General features: G+C 39.9%; 1 protein-coding gene across 1 annotated transcript; it reads right to left on the bottom strand.

The window, feature by feature from the left end:
* Positions 1-170: 170 nt before the first annotated feature.
* On the bottom strand, positions 171-12624 carry LOC135491391 (zinc metalloproteinase dpy-31-like). Its single transcript, XM_064777234.1, has 11 exons — positions 12462-12624; positions 10817-10901; positions 9627-9839; positions 7798-7933; positions 6866-6929; positions 5544-5629; positions 4982-5103; positions 3974-4081; positions 3349-3489; positions 2476-2760; positions 171-1868 (listed from the first exon to the last, which is right to left on the bottom strand). The coding sequence occupies exons 1-11, from the start codon at positions 12510-12512 to the stop codon at positions 1612-1614; spliced, it is 1548 nt and encodes a 515-aa protein (XP_064633304.1). The 5' UTR covers positions 12513-12624; the 3' UTR covers positions 171-1611.
* Positions 12625-12888: the final 264 nt, after the last annotated feature.

Below are 12888 nucleotides of genomic sequence, written 5' to 3'. Positions count from 1 at the left end.
CCTGGATTCGAAAAGTTACCCGGGTCCTGTGTTCCCCCTAAACAATAAATGACAATATGTATGGGTGGCAGTAAGGTACCACGGTGGGTAAAGGCATCGGTTTGCTTTAGAAAAATACGTGCTTACCTGGAGGGGAAACGACGACACGAAAGAAGCAGAGAAAATATTAGTTCATTTTGAAGGGGGATTTGGCCCGCATTTATTATCTTTATCCCGCGAGAGTACCCCTCCAACACTGTAATGGGAGGGCCTAGTTTATATTGTGTTACAAAGGTAAACCAAAACCTTGGGTACATGACACCTCACACGACACAGGGATGATCGTCGAGCCTACGGACAGAGGCTAATCTATATCAAGTTAGAATTAGAGTAAAGGCCAGGTTAGGGTGAGAAGCAGGGATAAAATAGTTGGTCATTATTGCAGTGTATGCGGTTGTCAATTATTTGTACATGCTTACTGACACGTTTAACCATCAACCCATCAACCAAGGCTCGAACGACATTCTTTCTGCCCACACAGGCTTCCATCATCACCGTGTTGACACAGTCACAGGTGCGTAAAGGTACTAAGTTCATACACTTAATTTTTCCGAATGCAGAAAAAGAAGAGGAAGAAGAATCCACTCAATAAGTGAGCGATCATCAGTCCCCTCAAATCCACAGAAAACATCAAACCAGGACATCACTTAGGATAAGTGTTCGATCGCTGTAATTCTAGTATCTTCATGTCTGTGATTACTAAGATTTGTGGAGAAAGACTTGGGTATTGGCGGGACGGTTGTGTGTATTATGGAAGTTGAAAAAAGGCACGTTTTTTATATACATGTATATGAAGTTCCGTTTTACGGTACCTGAAAAACAGATCAGGCTGTCGATACAATTTTACACAGTATTACACATAATGCATTGTATACATATTATTTACTATTTCACAGATTAACATTCCCCTGTAAGAAGGAAACCGGAGGTCCGTCACGTTCGCGTGCCCTAGTGATGTTTATACATGTTATTAAAACGTGTTCTCGACTTGTTTTTCCCCCAAAAAGTTTACTTGTCAGACTCTAGAATATGAGAGCGCCACAAGATTCACCACGAACAGCAATACCGCGTTGAAAATACCGTTGTAGAGGTAGAAAATGTCCGTCAGGGAAAAGTGTCCAACCAAATTGTATTCTGATGCCGGATCATGGTGAATGGTTCTATAAAATCCATGACCGTAATTAACTCAGAGAATAAAGCGCAAAAAGAATCACTCGGTCCCCGGACACTCTAACCAAGGACATTCAAAATTTCTACACACGCGGTGACCGCTCACATTAACCTCGACGACCGCTCACGCTAATCTGAATTCGACTGACACGCCGAACTCCTATATATTTTAGCGCGTATTCATAGGTGGGTAGGTTGGACTTTCTCGTTGGCATAATTTGTAAAATTAAGCACCTTACACGTACATGTAACTTTATTTCCAAAACGTGACGCAATTGCACTCTCAGGAGAAGAAGTTACAATGAATTATGTGTTCTTCAATCTCTTTTGCGCACCTATGAACTCCGCCGCTCATACGCGCTTCCGGTTTCTTCCTTGGCTCTCCTGTGAGATTCGCACTTCCTAACATACCCTGCCTTCATAATAATCAATGCGACTGTCTATCTCAGATTTAACTGTAGAATTGGTCTGGCTCGAATGGACACAGATAGACGACTGTGAATCTATTTTCCTGTACATAAACGACCGGCATTGGAACTCCTGTTCTTCTAAACAGTTGAGTTTGCACTCTAGAAGAGTGAGATCATAGGTTAGTCTTGATTCGGTGTCAGTGACGTGGATCAGTAGGCCTGTGGATTTATTCCAACCACACAACCTGGCTGAAAAATAAGAAACGCATAAATTATTTAATTTCTGTTAGGTAAAATATAATGCCAGTATGGCAGATTCCACGAAAAAAGGCAAATGCAAATGGAGTAGAACATCCCTAGGCGGACACCTCTTTATAAAGGACACTATTTTTGGTCCTGAAATGGTTCTTTCCATTCAATTTGACCTCTGTAATCAGGACGCCTCTCTATTAAGGACAGCATTTGTCAGTCCTGAGGGTGCCCTTAATAGGGAGGTTCTACTGTATTTACACAAAATATTTTAAACAATCGTAACAATGATCGACGAAGGCTTTTGGTTTCACTATGCACCTTAATCGTCAGTACTAATCCTCACGGGGAGGAGGTTACGTCCACAATGGTGCATCACTGACAGATTATGATGCCTGAAGGGGCGCGTACCATTGAAGCAGTCCCAGATGGATTAAGGTATTGTTGTATAAAGACCTACCAAGTGCAAAATAGAATCAGTTCTCCAACACTTTAACCTAAGGCCTTTGAATCTGTTATACCTGCGCTTCATTTTGTCACCACCAACGATAACCTAGTTGTCCTCTTATAACCAACACAAAACTGCATTTATTCATATGAAACTTACTTTTTAGCAAACATTGTGGTGTCTCAAAATAGACTGTTGATACTCTCTCGGTAAATCGTCTGTCCGTCTCCCATCCAGCGCTCAGAGCGCAGCGCCGACTCGCCACCCAGAGAATCTTCCTGACTGAGTAATGAAAGGACCTGCATTTGAAGCGTTGTTCTTCCAGGCAGCGAAGCTTGCACTCGTCGAGATCCCCTACCGTGAAAACTTGACTCGGCTTGACGCTAAGGGCCTTCCCTCGTTGATAGAGCCAGACACACTCTCCTTCGCTTGTGATTGGGGATGCTGAAATCGACAATTGAAACATCTGAGTGCAAGAGACCAACAATGCAGAATTCATGCTTGGAACCCAGTCTCAATCGCTGGGTTTCTGAACAATTCTAAAACGCCTTGGCCAGAATGTTTCATTTTTAATGGATTATATAGAATCGTTAAGGAGTTTTTACCGAATGTTCGCATTGATGGCCTCTCTCGGTAACAGGACGTAACATCCATTTTAAAATGCGTTTCCAAGGTGTTTGCATAAGGACAACCAATTTGTGTCGTTAATCACTGGAAACGTCCGACTACATGTACATGTACATTGTACCTTCTTTCTGCAGGATGTTATTAAAAATCCGGTGTTTCATTTCTTTAAATAGATGGCTCCTAGCTGTGTTCACCACCAAGAAGAAATATTGCCAATTGGACAGGACAATCACAGAAAGCCTCATTTTGACCATAGTGAGGATTCGGTGAGATAACTATAACTTCTTTGTCCAGCAGATCACGCTTTAGAGCCCGACATGATGCGGACAAAACATTAACGAATGGACTCGGAACCAAGCGGAAGAAATCGCAATGCGCGATTAACCGCATTGCATAGTTACGTACCTGTATGCTGAGTTGGTGACTTGTCATTTCCGCTGGTCTGCACTTTGATCTGGCAAGTTTTACCATTCGGACAAACGCAATCGCATCGATGGTCAATGAATCCCGGCTCTTTACATGATATGTTCCGGTGTGTGCAATGTGCTGGAATAAGTGAAATGATAATATAAAATCATGTGACACGGACATGCCTGTTAAAATTCGTCGATGATTTCACAAAGTGACCAATTTCTGAAATTGAGTAACAGCGCCATCTAAGTTGTACCAGCCGCGTACTTGCACACCAATTATCATGGTGATATTCAAACCATACGTCAATTCTGTAACTCGTTAATGCATTTCGTGCAATTATACGCTTTCATAGCCTAACTCGAGCGTACCTAAGCATTCGACTCTGTCCAGAGCCTTCATCAGAGTGACGTCACTTCTCTTTCGGACATGCCTTACGCATGCTCGAAAGAAGATTTGCAAGATTTCCAGAAGTTGGTATCCCCCACCCCCATCCCTGTTGAGGGAGGGTTTGAGAGTCCTTATCTGCAGAGCATCATTCACACCACGTTTAATCCAGTCCGGATCCTGAGCCAATATTTTCACATCTGCATGCAATTCATTTGCATTTTATACTCACCACTACAGTTGTACATAATACTGGCAAGCTTCCTATCATAGAAACTCAAACTTTCACGCTGCCCTATTAGTTCTTGGGCTCGGCGGTCTCTGGTTATAAGTTCACCATCTAAAATGAAGCGTGTCTATAGATTTAATTAAATTCCAATGGTTGTTGCTGTCGTCTTTAACAAACGATTTATGACAATATTACTTATTACAAGTGCGGATATACTCTTGCTCATTATAATTATTTTAAAAGATCGCCACCCTTCTTCGATATGGACACTATCAGTTCGTGTTTTTAATGCGATATGCATCTAGCATAAAACAAAAACAAAACATTTTCTTTTGAAGAAAAAATGTATTTATATATTCATTATTGTTGCTTATAATGAATAATGTACCCACAAATATGTCGATAGAAATAGGTTTTTGTTGTAGTTAAGAAACCTATCACAGCTTGAATTGAAGCATATATCATGCATTTTCACCGGAGGTTTTGTGTACACTGCTGTATTGCCTGTACGTATGTGTAACCAAAAATTTCAAATCTTGTGGTTAAAAAGTTAATGTGGTATGCTCCTTTTAGGAAAACAAGTCAAAATACTCGTACAGCATTAAAGGCACATTCAGAGGGCGGGTATGATGCTAAACTCGATAACATAAATACCCCCCTCCCGGCCTCAGTTGTCTTGAAACTACATGCTGCCTCACCGTCGTTGTGCGAATATCCATCGACTTTAGGACTGATATTCACCGCCGATAAGTCGGCATGTGAAACTAGAGTATGATAGGGTTAGGTGCTGATGAAAGCAATCCAATATTTGCTCGACCTTCTCTACGTGAAACACCCGATATGTTATAACACCAGGCATTCATGACCACGCGCTTGACGTATGATCATGCTTAAATGCAATAAACTTATAAGGTTCATCTACAAATACTGACCATTCAAGATACAATCAAATATGATGTAAAAACTAGTATCATGAACAAAACCTCAGCATGTGATTGCGCATGTATTTACCATTATCCGGATAATGCATGATGGAGAGATAATCGTATGGAATTCCATAGGTGTTGACGAACTGTGAACTCTCTTTGGAGTATTGATCGTTTACACTGTCATCAACCCGACTCCATCGAATTCTGAAACAAAAGGTGATGAAAATAGTTACATCTGTGATACAATCTGCTTTGAATTTTGGGACAGACCTGCTGATCGAATGCCCCCCCCCCCCTCATCGAAATTAATCCACCTTCGCACGAATGTCAAGTCAACCGTTTTCTCGTGAGTCGGACTTTTGACTGCCCGTACATCAGTTCGTTTGACAAATGAATACAGCTATGAGCCAGGATGACAATTACTATTTTTGACATTTACTATTTTTAAGCAACCAAATCAGTCAATCACAACGCGTATTGATTTTGTGTGAGGTCAGGCGTCATATTGAATAAATCAATCTAAATTTTATTTAGTTTTGGATTGACGAATGAAATCATTCCTATTATACGTTGCGTCCAGTCCTTCGATCTGTGGACGGGCCTTGTCGGTCTATTGATATAACTTACATGATATTATAACTTACATGATATGCTTGTCTCTATCCGGCCGCGCATGCTCATGAAACCATCCAATCGTATGGCCAAGCTCATGGATCATAGTTCCTCGAGTCTGAAATGTTGAAATAGTTTCCTATTTGTACACTTTTAAAGTACTTATCCGTTCGCGCCCACAATATAGTTCAGTACAGGGAAATACGCCTGGTCATGAGGTCTCACAAAATTTATAGGCGAAATTCCTCCAACACATTGACGTGAGAATTTAATTACTGCGGCCAGCCTAAAATCACAACATTTCGACTTCTATGACCACATATGAATAATGCGATGGTTTCTCCTGATGTTAGAGGTAAAACAAATGCTAAGATATCTCTTAATCAGAAAATTTCGGAAATAAATATCGGTATATACATGCTTCGTTTTTGTATAGGACACTGTACTTGTTGGAACTTGATACAGTTGTAAAATCTGTTACGGCACTAAACATGCTAAAGGCGGTTCGGCGTTTCTGACCAAATAAACCGAGTTTTAAATGTCACAAAATGTTAGATCAAAATCTTTTTGCAGAATAGTGGGGTTGTCATATAGCCCTTGGTATCAAGATTTACTCATTGGAAAAAACCTGTTCGATTTGTTTTAAGATACAGGAAATGCGTGCATTATTTAATAATTGTATCTTCATGTCTGGCCCAAAAAATGTACAATGTATGTTTCACTAGGTTAACCACTGCGCAAAGATCATAGCCGTTACTTACAAATCAGCAGATTGAAACTCAATGACTAGGCCTATATCTGGGATGTTTTGAGCACCTTAATTTTTATATCTAACTAAGAAACACTGAGATTTTTCCAGCTTCAGGGAATCGAAACACACCTAATAATCTTCAAAATTATTTGTTTATTTCATTGTTAAGAGGAAGATCTCCCTATATTTGAAATCGTCGCTAAACAGTTTTTTATGATATCTTAGAGGCCGGAAATGACAAAATTAATGCATTTTCAGTACACAAATTTACAAGTACCGGTAAATGTACGGGAAAAATAACGCTCCTGGACCAATATTTCAATATTTTCCAGCATGTTTTGTTTTATTTCTTCAGGAGATACCATCTTAATATAGTAAGAGCTACTGCACACCAGTACTTTGCAAAAAGAATTTCTTCTAACTGTGTGAGAGTAAAAAATCCAGAGTGTAAAACGTCCAAGTTGAGAACAAATGCTGAAGAAGAACACCAAGCATCTCGCCCAAAGTTCGAATCACCCTAGGCAACCTCTCCACTGTTCAGACTACGGATAGTGGCAATTAGCAAAACCTGTTCCCATTAATCTTGCCTGAAGCTTTCCATACCAAGCAATTCTCGTGGACAAACAGATGTTGAATTCCTCCTATCCTTCCTAAGTTAGCACTGCACCTACAAAAATAAAACGGCTTGTCATATAATGAAATGCCACCCCGTTTGATGCCCCTCTCTGAGAGGTAACTGGGAAGACACCGATCGGGGGCTGGTAATAAAGATACAATCAAGAAAAAAAACACCACATTTCCAAAGACACAAACAGGGAAACGTGTCTCCCGTGTCAGACGGCGCGTTTCGTTCAAACATGTGATTTGAAATGACATGTTACAATCAGGAATGATCGTATAAACGGCTTAATTTTTTCTCCAGTATCGTACATAACCTGAACTTAACATTTTATCAATATCGTATACACTAATACTGAAATCAGTAGCGCGATGTCAACATTCGAGCTTAGGCCAAAATAACGGACGCCACATACATATACTAATGCATAAACCCAAACAGAGCATGCGGTTATTTTGCCCTATATACAAATAATCTCGCGAATTTTCCAAGCAAAATTCACTTCTAATACTTCGCCGCATTCGTTGATCTTGATTTGCAGCATTTTAGATCTTGTATTATTTTTTAGAAATTTCAAATTGCCCTTGAACATTCCGAATAGGCGAGGCGCGTCTGTACACAAAATGTTATTTAGTCAAACACAGCGCAACAACTTTATGAAGCTGGCAATACGTTGAATGGCTGTTTGAAAGTGCGTGAGAATGTTGCCCCGCCACTGCGAGCATTGGCCACAAAGATGATCGCTACATGGAGGGCTCATTCGGGTCCAGTTGAGTCTAAATTTAGGAATAGCGTAATAAATCAGTGTGATTTTATTTTTTTTCCATTTTATGTGCAATTTGATGACGGAAGCTACGAAATCCAAAGCAGATTGGAAAGTGACTGAGCAACCTACTAGTCCTTTAATTATACTTACCACTTCCCCTTTTCAAATATCAATCTGTCGCCATCGTGTTTCTTCGGGTCGTATTCTTCAAATTTAAGGCAAGTCAAACTCATCCAGTGGTCCATTGCTGAATAAAGGATGTTTCTCGCCAAGATAGAAACGTCATCTATAATTAAAAACATGCTTTATATGACAACAGAACTTTTATTTTTCTGAGAAATGATACATTTTTTAGGGTACATGTACTTGTAAGCGTTAGCGTCAACGCGACTGCAGGTCAAACAGATTTCTACCAGTGCTTATCATATTTTGCTGAAATGTACCGCTAGACCGACCACACTCAGATTGAGATCGAGCAAGTACATACAAAAATTCTACACTCTTAATCCATTCGCTCTTATTGTTAAATTAATAGTCGGCTTTTTATTGCAGTATGTTTGTTCTTCTTCTGGTTCATCAGTAAACTATTTTTCTGAACGTGTTTGATGATTTTCCAATTTTGTTTCAGCTCTTAGATAGTAGAAAAACGAGTTATTCGTTATTTTTAGTACGTGCAATTCCTGTTGCGAAAGACCTTTCCCGCCACGCGAGTGCACGGCGAGATCCGAGTTCACGTCACCCCGCTATTTTGCTCGTTCCACGTGGAAAAAGTCGATGCGTGGAGAGCTAACTCGGGTCAAATCGGACTAAGCATTGAGAAAGGGCGATAATAAGGTGAGATTTTGAATTTTTCCTTTTTTTGTGCAATTTGTTGATGGAAACTACTTATGCAGAATGGGAAGTGACTGGGGAGCCGACAGCCGGATAATATTGGCCTTTATAATGCCAATGGTCCTTTAAGCCTTGATTAGTGATCATGAGCGAAGATTTGCAATGTGCGTTTATCAGTTTGTCGTGTCTTGGCATTCTTGGGCGAACCGACCATTCGCCTGTTAATGCGTTTTCTATTTGAAATCGTGCTCCTAGAACGACATGTCTTATTTGTGGCATTGACAATAAGAACTGAGCTATTCAAAAACTTTACGTATAACGGGTCATCCCCACTGAGTAAAAAAGGCCTGAATATGAAATATATGAAAAGGATTTAAAAAAAATTCTGCTCGTTTAAATGCAAAACGCTTCAACTCAAATGCAACCAATGACCTGGAAGCACAAAAATTAATCATTTTCAATAGGTATTTTTCCAGACTATTCGGATTGATCAAAAATAACCCAAGTTGTATTCTTCAAGGTCCAACTGAAGTAATACCCACAGAAAAAAAGATCCCCTCACGCACACACGCCCATACGCACACATTTAATAACTGACTCGTTCTCGCCAACCTCATGAATATCTTGCAATAACCGCTGGCATGGTATCGTCTCTGTTTGCCTGCCTGTTCGTATAGTATTTTTCGGGGACATGATCATGTTGTACATTCATCAAGCAATAAATTTAATCTATATCACATTATGAATATCGTGTTTGTGTTGTTTATTCGGATGACATCATGAGATAATTAGTGCCAGCTACATTGTAAGCTTTCAACGGTTAATGGAAACGTCATCTCGAACTTTTATTGTTGATTTTGGTGACGATGTTTAATCGGAAATTGTCGGAGCACGCAGGTAGTCTGGAAATTCTATCTTCTTTGTAATATATGGAAATACAACACGTTTTTTGCTTTTGCAGATTTCTTACCGCACCCTCCAAAACGTGTACAACAGTCGGTCTTACTGCGGGTATAATCGAGAAGGCCAGGGCAGAGTGCAATAAAAAAATTAGAAGAAAGAGAGTGAAAATCCACTCTGTTCCCAAAAATCACGTGAAAATGACCTAATTATTTATGAAAAGCTCTTCGACCTATGCCCCTACTCACCAACAGAGTGATCGATGGTATACGGTATAATTCCTTTTGGCCAATGGAAATCTATTGAACTCAAAGCTTTCCGCTTCCTTCGCCTGCGAGTGCTTCTATCCCGTTCCATCATTCTAGCTTGTGCGGGCGTGAGAAGTATATCGAACTCAACAACGACTTGTTTGCTGGTAAGCCTTCTCCTAGAGGTGAACTCGGGTCCGGTGTTATCGTCATCTGCAAAAAAAAATAGAAAAGATAATTGCAAAATTTCAGAAACGGCAAATTAACACGCAAATCGTGCAGAGAGAGGGAACATGCATAGATCTAGTTGTCTATACTAGTAGTAGTCCGATAGCAACATATTCGGATTCGAACATACATTATTTGCAATATTGTATAGAGAGATGAATTCAAAGTAGTTTCTACAGCGCAAATTTAGGGATGTAACCGCTGATGAGAGCTTGCCAGTTTTGACGATTACTTAATGATTTGTTTCACACTTCTTTCGTGGTTTACATCACATAAAATGTACTTTTTTGATCGAAGTGCCAAACACGGGCGCTCAGGACGAAAAGGCGGTCATGCACAAAATTTCAAGAATTGTGTTTCCTAGTGTATTAATGCATAAAACACGCCACGGGACCTAATGGGGCCAAATATTATACTTACTTTAATCTGGGGTGGGCATCTTGTTTCAATAACAAAAAAATAAAGATCTAATGTCAGAATATAATTATGTAATGCCATTGATTGTAAATAAACATTTGCCAGCATGTTTCTAGCAAACCAAACTCCTGAAGAGGGGACTGTAAGGATGGAAATCATATATGTTAGATTAAATAATAATAATAATAAAAAAAAACGCGACGGGACAAGATGATGGTGCCGATTCTCCATCAGCCTGAATATGCCGAAGAAGTGCCCTCAACTATTACTTCCAGAAGTAGGCTAATTTGTATCGAAGTCATAGACCGGTCGGCGAAATTCTTACCGAAATTCCAAAAGAACTCGATTTTGGCCCAGATTAAATTCATTGGACGGGGGGGGGACCAGAGCAGCAGTCAGCGTCACTACTCCTATATCTGTTGCAATCAAATGAAAATATATCAAATGTATACATTCTTGTGAGTCTCTTTAGTGCGACGCTTTTGAGAGTCACTCAGAGGAAATCACTGTGGTTTGCATTAATTTAGGTTGAAAGTACTACCAACCTTCCTTTAGCCCCTTCTTGGCTGCGGCGATGATCAAATGCGCGCTTGACTTGCGGCTGTGGTTCCCATGTTGTATACAGTGAGCCTAGAAACGACGATAACCAAAAACAATGACTGCAGTTATAGCAAGTATAATTTGAACACGAATTATTGCAAATTCACGCCTTTTCATTCCCCGAAGAAGAGGTGTTGATGAGAAGGGGTTAGTTGAGTCGTCCACTCTAATTAGCCCAGCATCATTGCACCACCCGACACGGATGCAGATTTAGGTCATCCCTGTCAAATGATTATTGCTCATAGGCCTGATGAATCACTGGCCATCCGCATGGACTATCACGCTTCCACGAATTTGACGTATATCCTCTTCTGCTGTCGTCATCCCGGATTCGGTCAAGTGATGCTTGTAATTAATATAGTTAGAACCCGCAGAGTCCTTGATCATGAAAGATGTCATCCATTTTACCTGAGATTATAGCGAAATAATATGATCTACGTTGTTAACGTTCTTGTACTTAGTTAGGAGCAATCGTCCCAACGTCAAGTGGAACATGAGCCATGAATTCATGAAGTTCATTTTGCTCTTTTTCCATTTTTATCTTCGTTCAAAGAAATATGCTGCTGATACCTACTTGACCGTCTTTATTTCTTATACAATGTATACATGAACCAAGAGCTTGGTGTCGTGTGACATAGGCCAAGGCCCAAACACATTCACGCTGTATGAAGTCCTAATTCATTGTGTTTGCTTAATGTTTTCCACAACTATCAATTTCAAGTTGCAGATCTAAAGAGGTTATTTGATGATGTAGGCGCATTTACTGGGTTTATATACGTGGTACGGTTTTCTGTTATCGGAACAATGGAAATATGTTAGGTTTTGCTATCTAAATATAGGCTTACATTGGTTCAACAAACATTATTACCAGTACTATACTATACAACTCCCAGAAGTCTTCTAAAATCCTGGATTTTCACACTTTCTCGAAATCTAGGTGGTGATGACCTATTTTACTTTCTGTCTCTAACAGACCAAGCAGAAATCATATCAAAACCTCTTGCCCAGACTAACAGTGGCTGCTAAAGCACATCACATGATTTTCCTCCAAGAATTATCTCGGGTCCCCGACTTTTCATCACGGTTTTTTTCCCAACTTTTTGTACAGGGCACCCGACATTTTATTTCGGGCGACTGACATTTTATTTCGGACCCGCGATTTACGAAGTTGAGACTAAACTTGTTAACTACTGGTATATACTAAATGGTTTCAATGTTATCCTATTGAACATATATATATAGCCATGCATCAGCACACTCATATAGTCTTTCCCTACTTGAAACTGGATTGCTCGGTATTTTTGGCTCGGTATATTGGAAGAATGTTAAGTTGTCAACCGGGGTCGCGAAATCACAATACCTGCCTGACCTAAAAAAAATTGCAAGAAACCTTTTATGATCGTGTCATCATTTAAACTGACAAACATATATACAAGGTCTGATTACGCCGAAACCATCCTCGCATTCGTATATCGGGGCCCAAGACAGAATCAATCAGACGCCAAACATTGTCAGAGATATCAGGCGCTTGAGACAAAATGTCAGGGGTCAAAGATAGTTAGTCTTGAACCTGATTCCCAGCCAACTTACCTGATATGAGAGCAGTGAAAGTATTATCCATATGAGATGCATGATCCTCATAAACAACAATCCGACACAAGCAAATCCAAATTCCTCTCCTGCTCTTTACCTGCACGCACTAGGCCTACAACAGTTTAAATCCGGGTTTGAAATATGAAGTTCACGACTTGATTTATCTTAAATGACGCTTATCAGTGCCAACTATGTCTTCTTGACCTATATCTGTCACCAGGGTCATGTAAATGATTCTAAGGCAATTAGACTGTACTATTATCGGGTTAGAGAAGAAAAAACGCATTCCACTTCACAGTAATAGTCTGTAGGCCTTCATTGTTTTCTTACTAAATGCCTAAAATTAGTTGACATGCTGATTTTTTTTCGCGTGATGCAGGCGAGTTCTCTAAACATGTTGCTGAACTTTAAGAAAAAAATGTTT

Source organism: Lineus longissimus, chromosome 7 (assembly GCF_910592395.1).
Source record: "Lineus longissimus chromosome 7, tnLinLong1.2, whole genome shotgun sequence".
Classification (NCBI taxonomy): Eukaryota; Metazoa; Nemertea; class Pilidiophora; order Heteronemertea; family Lineidae; genus Lineus; species Lineus longissimus.
The sequence above is the reverse complement of the archived record's forward strand: the minus strand, read 5'-3'. Positions and strand labels throughout refer to the sequence as shown.

Excerpts from the sequence above, each read along its gene's own strand:
- LOC135491391 (XM_064777234.1), bottom strand. The coding sequence starts at position 12,512 with ATGAGGATCATGCATCTCATATGGATAATACTTTCACTGCTCTCATAT. Across the intron at positions 3,490-3,973 it reads TATTATGTACAACTGTAGTG|CACATTGCACACACCGGAAC; the intron begins GTGAGTATAAAA and ends CACTTATTCCAG. Across the intron at positions 1,869-2,475 it reads ACCACAATGTTTGCTAAAAA|CCAGGTTGTGTGGTTGGAAT; the intron begins GTAAGTTTCATA and ends CTTATTTTTCAG.